The sequence below is a fragment of the Polistes fuscatus genome, unplaced genomic scaffold (assembly GCF_010416935.1).
Source record: "Polistes fuscatus isolate 324 unplaced genomic scaffold, CU_Pfus_HIC Scaffold25, whole genome shotgun sequence".
In the NCBI taxonomy this organism is placed as follows: Eukaryota; Metazoa; Arthropoda; class Insecta; order Hymenoptera; family Vespidae; genus Polistes; species Polistes fuscatus.
This window is the reverse complement of record NW_025113102.1, coordinates 78,179-91,176: the sequence shown is the minus strand read 5'-3', so window position 1 is coordinate 91,176 and position 12,998 is coordinate 78,179. Positions and strand designations below refer to the sequence as shown.

At 33.5% G+C, this 12,998-nt stretch overlaps 1 protein-coding gene across 5 annotated transcripts in view; it reads left to right on the top strand.

Moving 5' to 3' along the window:
* The window catches only part of LOC122518538 (nuclear factor 1 X-type), a 59,488-nt gene that overhangs the window by 45,128 nt on the left and 1,362 nt on the right, over nucleotides 1-12,998 (top strand). For all 5 annotated transcript variants that reach the window (XM_043637520.1, XM_043637524.1, XM_043637523.1 and 2 more), the window contains 2 exons: nucleotides 10,889-11,076; nucleotides 12,429-12,794. In XM_043637520.1, coding sequence (XP_043493455.1) covers nucleotides 10,889-11,076; nucleotides 12,429-12,794 — 554 coding nt within the window. The remainder of the gene's footprint in view (nucleotides 1-10,888; nucleotides 11,077-12,428; nucleotides 12,795-12,998) is intronic.

The following is a 12,998-nucleotide window of genomic DNA, read 5'->3' as shown; positions in this document are numbered from 1 at the left end:
TGACCCTAATCGATACTTTATTCGTTCGTACTCTCACGATTGTCTACATACGATTGTTGATAATTATATTTTGTTATACTGTTAATATATCTTTTTACAATTGATTGTTTTATTTGTGTTCTCGTCGTTCGATTTAGATTTAGATTTAGATTTTTGGTGGGAGAAAAATTATCAAAAAAGTGGAGAATGACTTTTAAACGATGACAACGAACCGTTGATTAATTTCAAAAAAAAGAAAAGAAAAAAAAACACAAGAAAACGATCGAGAAAAAATATATTTAAATATTCATAGGACATATTTTTATTTTCCTCTTAGTATGTTATTAAATATTAATTAATATATTATTTAATATATTAAAATAGTGTGGTAAAACCATGTGGGAACCATAGAAAAAATCATCATAGATAAAAATCATGTATTCTCGTTTATATTTCCTTACCTCGTCGTAAGCTTAAGTTCATTTATCAATCATTGTTCCTCTCATCACTTTTCGAGTGATCTCGAGTTTAACTAACAAACATCTAACATCGTCTGACAAGAATTTCGACGTATATTGAATACAAAGATAAAAAAAAACAATAGAGTCAAATTAGGTGCGTTTTGTGTAACGCATTTTCGAAACAATACTTCGTCTTCTTCTTTTCCTCCTTTTCTTTTCCCTTGTTTTCTAGATATTTTCGTTTGTCAGATTTATATTTGTTGTTTTCCTTTTCCTTCCTTCTTTTTCTTTCTTTTCTTTTCTTTTTTTTTTCCGAGATCCGATGATTAACGATCGTCGTTTAATCAAATTCAATTAATTTTTCTTATCGAACGAGAAAATAAAAAAGAAAAATAAATAAATCGAAAGAAATGAAAACAAAAAATAAAAAGAAAGAAGAAGAGAAAACTGTTATGAAATATTTCGACAAAAAAAAAGGAATATTAAAAAGAAATTATAACATCCTGTCACATCTCTCCGTACATACGTTTTTATTATTAAATATTAAATACCGGGTGTCTCATTTTAAACGATACGATCAAAATATCTTCGATCTTTTTTTAATCGACGAATAATTTAAATAACAAACTTGCTAAGTTTAGAAATCAAAATGTGATATTTGTTGAAACTATTTTATAGAATAACCCCATTGTTTTCCATATACAAAAGTCATATGAATTCATACGAAAACAAAATTTCACTCGATCGACAATTTTTCCATCGACATATTTCGTTAGGTTAGAAAATTTTTAGGTTATGTACGTATTTTGTTGAAATCGTCATGATTTTTACGTTCGTTTAAAAAAAAATAGTCGAAACAATTGTTACATTGATCATTTCCAAACGTTTAGCGATCGAAATTTAAAACATTCGTTCGTCTATAGAAAATAAGAACGAAGATTATTTTGGTTTATATCTTCTCGTTTAACACGAGACACCTGGTGTCAAAAAAAAAACACATGCATATATTTTGTTCGTAATATAAAATGTCCAGTGTGCGATAGACCCAATCTGAGCTCACCCAGGCATAATGTAAGTACATCTAATGTTAAATCCCGTTCAAAAAATCATTTGCCTTCGATATTATACTCTGTGTGTGTGTGTATGTGTGTGCATCATTTCTTCTCCCTTTTTCAAAACTCCTATTAAATAAAACAAAGAATGATGATCGATAGTCACGCGTACCCTAATTTCATTTTTTCTTTTCTTATTTCCAACCTCGATTTAAATTGTACTCCTCTAAACTTTGCGGTGATTTGATTTTTATCCTTAAAAAAACAAAAAACAAAGAAAAAGGAACAAACGAATAATTGAAGGCATCAATTTTTCGAACGGACAGCCAAATTTAAGCTCTTTTGCATTAGGTCAAATGCCTAATAGCAATTACGAGAAACGAGAAAATCGTTTTACGAATTCTTTCCCTCGCACACCCCCCCCACACCCCACCCACACTTATTGAAAAGGGAAGAAACATTGATCGAGCGTCAAAATATTTTCCTATTCCGAATTCTCATTGTTTTATTCCGTCAAAACGGGACGCGGGAGCAATAAAAAGAAACCAAAACAAAAAAAAAACAAAAATAGAATGAATGAATGAAAGAAAGAAAGAAAGAAAGGAAAACAAGTCATAACAATAATAACAATAGTAAGAGCAATAAAAAAAAAGTTACCCCTATCAAAAGTAGGGAGAGAGACCTCCAAAAAAATAAAAATATAAAAATATAAAATAAAATAAGGAAGCACGAATAAAAGAGTGAAAAAAAAGAAATAATATTAATAATAATAATAATAATAATCGTTTCACGAGTGTTATCGATCCATTCATCCACCCCTTTCCTTTTTATCTTCAAAATTAATTCTTTTTTAAGCTCTCTCTCTCTCTTTCTCTCTCTCTTTCTCTCTCAAGTTTAAAAAACGATAAGAAATTTGCGTCGAAGGACAAAATTAATAGCCTCGTTCGTTTAGTCTCGCAAACAACAGCCCCAACCCCCTGCCCCCACCCCCACCCACCCAACCCCTCGCCCTTATTAAACAAATATTCTAATTAACCCGAGGGGCATAAGTGTTATTGCGATATAAAATGAAAAAAAAAAATCAGATCTAATTTGCGTATAACTAACACATGCTTAAACTGATACACGAGAACAACGACAAGAACAACTATCAAAACAACAACAACAACAACAACAACAAAGAATAGAATAACTAATCGCGAAATGATGCGCTTTTTGATGATCTCTGTTTCAGTCTGAGCCCGAGCGTTGAGAGAAGCTCGCTAACTCGACTAAAAGGTACTTTGTTGACTGGTTATTGACTGTTATATATCTATCTCTACTTAAATATATATATATGTATATGTATATATAAATATAAATATATATTATTTAAATTTATTTATAAATTTATCAATATTTAAATTTATATTAAATTAAAATTTATAAATAAATTCTTTATTTATATAATATATATAATATATATTATATATATATACAGACACACAAACACACTTACGCATAATACACTCATATATATATATATATATTTTTTTTTAATCGTATTGATCGTATTTTTGAAAGCAGAGATGATACACGTTAAACAAAAATACAAACTTCGAATACATTTAACTCTACTATCCATTTTCTCTATGTTGCTTTTCTACTTTTCAATCCTTTTATGTTAAATCCTTTCTTCTTCTTCTTAACTCTCTTTGTTTATCTTTCTCTTTATATGCGTATATTTTTCTTCATAGATTTAGAAAATGGTGTCTTTGAATGAATGTATGGATAGTTAAAAGTATACAGATAATATTGCAGAATATATGAACTTAATTGAAGAAGTAGTTTCAGTATACTAAAATAAGGAAAATATTTTATATAAAATATGATAGAACTATAGAAGACACACATATACATATGTACGTGTGCATTAGGATGTCATACGCTCCAATATTTTTCTATCGCATTGTCAGATTTGTCATTTTTCTATGATTTCTTTCCTTTTCTTTTTCTCTTATATTAGATAAATATATATATATACACGAATAAAAATCTTTCATATATTTTATATAATATATATATATATGTGTATATAAATCTCTTTTGAGAGATATCAACGAAACGAATTGTCTTACTCTTCTTTCACTTCTTTTTTACGAGTCTCGTATCAAACTATATACAGACTCATCCAAATTCGCGATTCTATCATAGATATATACATACATATATGCATACCTATATACACATTGTAGGTTACGTAAAGTATTTTCCTTTTATACCGAAAGATATGAACTCAGCATTGTGTCAAACGATAATACAGACACCAATGTAAAATCAAACTTGTAAAAAACTAGTTGAGAAAAATACGCACGTAACGTAACGTCTCTTCTATCTTTATCTCTATCTCTATCTCTATCTATATTTCTATTTCCCTTCTTTCTCCCCCCTCCCCACCCGACCCCACCTACTTATATCTTTTATCTTCATCTCTATTCCAACCCGTTTCTTTCATAACACAACACACACTCGTAATATTATGTATTACTATACTTATGTCGTATGCATTTTCGATGTTTTTCAAACGAGTATTCGAGCAACAAACACACTTTCATGATTTTTATGCATCCAAATGTTCATTTACATTCCCCCGTTATATCACTTTATTTCCTTTTTCCCTTGTTCTTTCATTCGACGACATTCGTCTTATTCTTTTTCAAATTGTCCTCGCATAATCGAAATATCGAATTCGACGATTCGACGATTCTAATTTTAAATAAAACAAGAAGATTATCTTCATCGTAACGATATCTCGTATTCGCCGATCTAACAAAAGTATTTTTGCAAAGCAAAGTTTTCTCTCGCTCTCCCAACCCTTTCTTTCTATCTTACGTTAGTTTATTTCTTCTCTTTCTCTTTCTCTTTCTCTTCCTCGGAACGTCCGGAATCCGAGAATGTCCGTTTTATTGATTTTCGCCATTTCGTTTCTCTATCTCTCTCTCTCTCTCTCTCTCTCTTTCTCTCTAGGCTTCTTAGCCAAGCCCGTTTTACGTTAGTTCCCTATTTAACTTAATAAATGTCCCTATTCGCGTCAAGAGCACCGCTTAATTTCAATGAATTCTCGGCTCGCGAACTGGATCGTTTGATAAAATATGTATCCCTTTCTTTAAAAAAAAAAAAAGAAAAAGAAGTCATTTGAATTTACTTCTAACAGTTATCTTTATATATTACATATTATCTCGTTAGATGCATTAATGTGCGAGTATTTAGTTGTTAAATTATGAATTTAAAATGAAGTATCTGTAAACCCTAACCTTTCCCTTTTTTTCGTTTAATTTTAATAAATCCACTCGAAAACAAAGCACGGCTTTATTCACACTTTTAAGCAACAATATATAATATATATATATATATGTGTGTGTAATATTTAATAAATATTTTCTATATGTATATGTGTATGTGTGTGTGTATATATATATATAATATATAAATATATATATATATATATATATATATGGTATCACGTGTACCAACCCCTTTCTCGACGTGGCATTTTCAAATTTTCAAATTTCATTACACAACTTTCCAACCCCCTTCTCTCTCTTTCTCTCTCTCTCTTACCCTGCTACCTTGGAACCCCAATTTTCAAAACCAACCTTCTTACTTTCGAACGATCGATACCGGTAGTGTGTTATCACCTGCATAAGCTAAATCTCACATAGTCTTTCATTGTTTTATATTTATTGTTATAAGCGAACAATATTCTATCGATGTTTAGAGGTACTTTTTGTATGCTTGATAAATGTTTTACACCTGACCTTTGAAATTTATTTCTCACTCACTCTCACTCTCACTCTCTCACACAACCTTTCTATTTGCATTGTTACGTATGCATATATATATATGTACATTGTATATATATATATATGTGTGTGTATGTGTGTGTGTGCGTGTATATATATATATATATTATACGTTAGATGTGTTATATTTATCTTTATTTAGAAATGAACACCGTATTTTAACAACCACCATTACCTTTACCACCTCAACTTCCCAACCCCCCACCCCCTAAAAACCAATGTTCTACGTCACATACTTCATTCTACCATTTTCACTTTTTCGTAAACGCTCGTTTCTGTCTGTCTGTCCGTCCGTCTCTTTCTATCTTTTGGTTTTGTTTCTACCCCCACCCCACCCCTTCCCGTCTACTCTTCCATTTCTTTTTTTTCTTCTTTTTTTTTTCTGACACGCCCTGTCCCATCGCTTTATCTTCTTTTTCCCTTCCTCCCCTCTCCCCATCCTCCCATCCCACCCCCGCCACTCTTCCATCTTTTCTGTCTCTCGCGCACAGACGATTGCCACTATAATTCTTCCCTGCGTACTTCTGTACGTTTAATACGAAAGAGGAATAAAAAAAAAGAGAAGAAAGAAAGAAAAGAAAGAAAAAAAAAAAGAAAAAGGGAAGAAAAAATATCTCGAATGTTTTACCGTACGTTTAACGTGTGGTACGTTTATCATGCGTTAGAAGTGCACGCTTTATGATCCATTCCGTGTTTATTTTTATTACGAATACTTTCTTTCTATCTCGTTTAATTATTCTTTCTTTCTCGTGTTAATTATTAAATAAATTATATGTATCATACTATGTGTGTGCGTGTATGTATTAAATTGTAATAGTTTGAATGGGCAATTCTGTAAATGGTATTTCATTGAAATTGTTTGTCGATTGCAGGCAGATGTCAGAATATGAGATCTGTCTCTTTCTTTTTCTGTCTGTTTCTCTCTCTCTTTCTCTCTCTCTACACCCCCTCCCACCCCCTCACATTCTCTCTCTCTCTCTATAATGTCATTTGACATTCCTTTCGTTGCACGTGACGAAACGCACTGTCGTACATAAATATAACTTCAATTAAAAAAAGAACAAAATATAGTGGAATCTTTAAAGTTGATTGAGAAGGTTTGTCTAAGTTGATCATCGATAAAGGAAGAAGAAGAAGAAGATGAAGAAGAAGAAGAACAACAACAACAACAACATGAAAAAGAAGAAGGCGAACGATACGATCGCAAATTTGAATATTTTAATTTTCTCTTTTTTATTTTACTAATAAGTTTTAATTTCATTCGTTTAATTACAACCATGCTTTTTCATTCGTAATTAATAACGTAGGAATTATAATTATAAAATTTTCAAACGATTCTCCACTTCTTAGGAAGTAACAGAAAAATAAGAGTTAGGAGGATAGTCCGTTTCGTGAGAAATTCGGGATTGATTAATGTGAAAAATGAAAATGAAAGAAACAAGTATAATATATATAAAAAAAAAGAAAATAGAAAGACGATATTTGTTTGTTAGCTGTTAGAAAATGGATTTTAACTGAATGATCCGTTTGCCCAGCAGGGAATACCCCGAGAAATCTACCTGACGTCTGATTGCGATACGGTAACCGCTGAGTTCGAGATCGCAAGAATGTTATGTTTAGCCCTTATTATTATTATTATTTCATTTTGGTGTGTTCTTTAGCTCGGTGTTGCATCATACGTATGGTATATATATACACACACACGTACTTACACGCATATATATATTCCGATAATTATGATAATAATAATATAACAACGACAACGACAATAATCGAAAAACAATTAACCGTAAAATTCATTGTAAAATTTATTTACATTTTTTCTTTTTTTTTTGTGAAGTTATACTTCTTTTGGCGCGTTTAAGGAGAAAGAAACGATGAGAGCGAATTTTTACGATGCGCGCGCGCACAGCGACACCGAATTAACGGAATGAAGTTAGCGTCGGTATTTACGATGCGCGCGCACAGCGATATGAAATTAACGGCACGAAGTTAGTCGCGTCATAGCCAGCCGGCTTGGGGTATTGTTCACGTGTACCGCATATGTTTTATATACGCCAAAGAAATATAACTTCTTACGCGCGTGAATAAGTACATAAGTACCCGTGTTTCTTTTTGATTATTTTCAGCTTCTTATACCGTCATAATTATCGGCATATTTATATATATATATATACATTTGATAATGTGCTCCCATAGCCGCCTGCAGCTCTCTGCACGATCGTGTACGCGCGATGCTGTTGTCAACGCGTAGGTGAGCTCGATACGTCATTTTTTTAATTGCTCTCTCTCTCACACGCAAATCCCTATTTTCGTTTTCCCCTTTTCGATACTGTCAATGTCTATATGTATTTTATAATGTATGAATCATTATGAAACAAAACAAAAATTATAATATATTCTTTCGAACGATGGTAGAAAAAAAAAAAAGAAAGAAACTGCACGATCGTTCGTGATCGTTCAACAATCACAAAAACCTTCGATCGAAATCATTTTAATGAGCACAATCCCATCTTTCCCCCACCTACACCCTTTCAATCGTCACAATCATGTACGTATATAGTATAGTGTTATGTATATTTAATAATCACACTTTCTATTGGTCCCCCACTTTATTTCGTTCATTCGTTCATTCATTCATTCATTCATTCATTCATTCATGCGTTCGTCCGATCTGTCCGTTGCGAGGATTGGCTTGCTCGAATTCGATAGAATCAAAATGAGAACAAGAGAAAGAAAGAGAGAGAGAGAGAGAAAGACAGAGAAAATGAGAAAAAGAGAGAAATAGAGAGAGAGAGAGACGACGAGAAAAGATAAAAATCAATCACTCCCTTTCTCGCATCTTTAAAATCATGAAAAAAAATAATTAAACATCAAAACGAAAAGATGAAATGAAATTGAATTTGATCGAACCGGACAGACAGACGGACGGACGAGTCATTTTCTCGCTAATCGCCGGTGTAGTATCCCTCGCAATAAATAAAAAAAAAAACAAAAAATAAAATTAAAAGCAAAAGCACAAAAACAAAATAAAAACCGATATCTCACCTGGTAAGCTAGCTAGCTGTCTATCTGTCTGTCTGTCTGTCTGTCTGTCTGTCTAACTGTCTGTCTAACTGTCTGTCTGTTCTCGTTCGTCTGCCTTCTGTCTGTCTGTCTGTCTGTCTGTCTGTTTGTCCATCCGTTTAGCCCGGCCTTAACCCAAACCCCAAAAAACCGTACACGCCCGCCGTCTACCTTTCGATAACCCACCTGTTTCGTTCATTAACTGTTGTTACTTCGAAAAAAAAAAAAAAAAGAAAAAAACGGTATAGCCTCGAAAGGTATAGTAGTACGTTCAAGGTCGAGAAAATAATTTCAGTTTCGGAAGACAAAAAGAAGAAAAGGATTGTCGAGAAAGAGCAGCGCGAGCGTGGCTCTGATTTTTTTGTTTGTTGATAAGGGAGGGCGAGGAAGTTTGGGTGGTTTTGGGATGAAAAGGGTGGTGGAGTTAAAAGGGGAGGAATGGCCCTCGGATCGATAACCGTTCGAGGCTGTACTCCCTGGTATTAAACCGTGCACACCATAATTATCTCTCTATCTCACTCACTGTCACACGGCCAATGCTCTGGGTATGTCGTATGCTGGATGGATTAACCGATCTAATTGATTGATTCACACCACCGATTAATTTCCGAACCTTGATTGAACGTTTGTACTATCTATCTATTCTATTCTATTCTATTCTATTCTATCTCTCTTTATCTATCTATCTATCTATCTATCTATCTGTTTGTATATTTATCTATCTATCTATCTATCCACCTATCTATCTATCTCCGTACGATAATACCACTTTTATTATTGTTGCGATGTTGGTGTTGTTATTTATACTATACTATATATATATATATATGTATATGTATGTATATATGTATGTATGTGTATGTATATATATATATATGTATATGTATATATATCACATAATTATTCTAATCATTGTATTGATGTTGTTATCTTGATGTTTTTTGATGTGTTGTTTAATCGTTGTTACCATTGCTGTTTGATGTTTGTTGTTGCACCATACATCCATATATACATATATATATATATTATATATTATATATATTTTATTTATATTTATATATACATACATAAAAGTCAAGACAAAATATTCATACGTATATATATATATATGTTAAGTGCGTTCATGTTTATTTTTTTTTTTTTCTACATATATATATATATTAAAATTAAATAATATAAAATATATAAATAAATAAATATATATAAATATTATATATATTAGAAACGTACGTGTATGCGATAGATGTATGCACATATACTTACAATCGTGGAATTGCAAATGATGGGAATTAAGGGGGTTGGGGGAGTGAGAGGGTGGGCACATTCCATCGGCTGCTTTCGGAGACTCTTGATCCTCAATTTCCAAAGCACTGAGGATCACAGATACAGCAGGAGGTGGGGTGGAAGGAAAGTGCGGACAGACAAGAGCCAAGTAGGGTGCCCAAAGGTTTTCGGGGAGTGGGTTATTCCCCCTTCTCCTAAGGGTGAATCCCAAGGGTGAACCGGATACACGTACGTTTCAGCCAGTCAGCCAGTCAGCATCACGCTTGGAGCGCCTTCTCTTATATGCGTGTGCGTTTATGTATATATATATATATATGTATGTATATTTACTTAAATGCACACGCATGCACACCGCGTATGTATATATGTGTATGTGGCTATGTACGTATGTATATATGTATATGTATATGTATATAACTCGATAATTCAATGGCGATACGTGATCGTCGTAATCGCACCACTAAAACCACCCCCTAACAATCTCATACGAGGAGCAACCTAACAATAACAATAATAATAATAATAATAATAATAATAATAATAATAATGTTTATGTTATTACAATATAGGAAATGTTTTTTACGTTTGTTTTTTTTTTCTCTATCAATGTGAGTATTTTACTATGAATTGTTGATTTACTATCTTTCCGTATATTATTTTTACGTAACGGGTTTCGATCAAATGTAGGTTGGATCGTTTCGGGTATCGATTCGAGGTCGGCTAAGGGGTTAAAAAAAAGGTGAAATGTAGGAATATAAGGGTAAATATATGCGAGTTGCGCGAGTGTCGTTTCGCTCGTAGCATCTTGCAGTTAGAGCTCGGTTATAAATAAAACGCGCGCGTCCTCGAACGTTTCCGAAGCGATGAACGATTTTATCTTCGGGCGGGCCACGGCTCGGTCCACCAAACATCCTACACAACTATTACTATTACTATTATTACTTACTTACTTACCAACAACTATCACCGATACTGCTATAATAATTTCGGCTCGATTTTCTTATCCAATTATTTGCTCTAATGGCCAGAAGAAAAAAGAAACAAAAAAGAAAGGGAAAAATAAAAAAACGTTTATCCTCGGAGAGGTTTTTTTCAAAACGAACCTTTCAAATCGAAAAACAAGAAAAGAAAAAAAAAGGGGGTGGTTGATACGGTGGCTTAAGGATTCGTATTCGTTCTGATTTGATTTGGCCGTGTGTTTCAGGATTGCACTCACCCCACGAAGGAATGGCCGGTGGTTCCGGTCAGAGTATGTCCGGTCTCGCTTACTATCAACCTGAACATCCTGCATCCACGGGAGTGGTCAAGTATCCGGAGAACGGTCACGATACGCTTTCCGATTTCGTGACGTTTGTCTGTCAAGAAGCTGAAAATACCCAGCAACTACCCCAGGTAGCTTCTGGATCCGTCGAGACCGCCACAGTGTCGTCGCTTCTATCGTAATCTCGTTAGCTCCACTCTTTTCTTTCATTCTCTTTCATTCTCTCTTTCTCTCTCTCTCTCTATCTCTCTCACTCTCTCATACAAACACTTCTCTGTCACTCTTTTACTCTCTTTCAAAAATGTTTTCTATTTTTCTTTATTTACATCACTTTTTATCTCTAGTTTCACACCTTTTCTTTTTGTTTTTTATTTATATTTTTTCTCACGATTTTTCACTGATTTATTTTCTATAATTTTTTGATTACAACATTGATTTCAAGTTATTTATAATTAATTTTAATTTGACTAGGTATAATTTTTATTTAAAAATGAATTTAAAGTTATTCTTTGTTTACTTTCTTTTCTATCTCGCAGAAAAACCCCACGTTTACCTATTTGTACTTTCCTTTTCATTTCGCAGAAACACCCGTTCACCAATTTTCATTTTCTTTCTCTTTTCTTTTTTTCCATCCATTATTTATTTATTTTTATGTTTTTTTTCGAATTGCACGCAATTAGCAGAGAGTTTGGAGAACGTATGCAAAACGGCCACCACACTGTGGCGGTTACGCACGACCTGCATCATTTTCCGTGCTCCAGTCGCCCTGGATTCACGATATTTTTCATCTAATAATGTTGAACAATAGATAAGATTATCTATTAGTCACGTTTTTTCACTTACTATCTATCCGTCTCTTTTTTTCTCTCTCTTTCTCTCTCTCTCTCTATCTCTCTCTCTCTTTCTCTTTCACTTTTTCTCTATCTCTCTCTCTCTATCTATCTCACGCTCTCTCTCTCTTACTCTATTTTTATTTATCTTTCTTTTTCGTTTCATAGTTATGGATGTACTAGTTGTCTCTTATTTCTTTTTTTTTGTTTGTTTGTTAATTCGCACGTTCTTACAATTATTCGAATTGAAAAGAAAAATACTTGCGCGGAGTTTTTCAAATGTTGTTCTACATTTCTTTATTTTTTTTTAATTTCAATCTAATTATTCTTTTCGAAACGAACAAAGTTAAATTATCAATATGCCAAGATTCTTTTGAAATGTATTATATTTAATCTTCCAGAAAATAGGAGAACCGCGATAAATTAATTCCAAGTTTCATAAATCCATCACTAGGGGGGATCTAAATTTTGATCGTTCAGCGTGGTAAAAAAAAATGAAAGCAAATTAAAAAAGCTTAGGAGAATTAGTTTGGAGAGTTAAACCATGATAAAGAGAAAGAATGAATTATTCGCGTATAAGTTGGATCGATCGGGGTGAGTGGATCACGCGCGGGTCGAGTGTGAGTTGATCGGAGGGTGTGTGCGATTTCCAGGCGCAGCTAGCGGGACCGCGTACTGGCATACAAAAGTTCTCACAGTATTATCCGAGTTCGATGTTACCCCCACCACCACCTGCACCAATGGCGAGACCGGTAGCGATCATCAGGTCGACGGGAGAGTTGACCGGCACGAGCGCCAATTCGCCCCCCACTTCGTCAACATCGCCAACGGATCCGGCCGAACTTGGGCCCAATCAACAGGAACAGATGGCAGCAGCTGCGGCCGTTGGATTGGTCAGTTCGGCTTGTCAGAATTCCGTCGATCCGGCTGGTAGAAAAAGTCCTGCGAGAATTCTCGTAACAGCACCACACACCAGCAGGGAATACACCTTTGCTCATTTTCATTCTCAACCTGGACAAGTAAGATTACATTCAAAACTTTAACAGGAATCTCTCAATTATCTTTCTTTCTTATAGTTTCATTTTTAGGGATTATAAATGAAAAGTATTTGTTGGTTAAGTCTGTTGAGATTATTCGTAAAATCAATGTTTCAATTTATTCGATCTTTTTTTGAGTTTATCTTAATTGGACAATAATACGTCAACGATCGTATTCTATCGTCT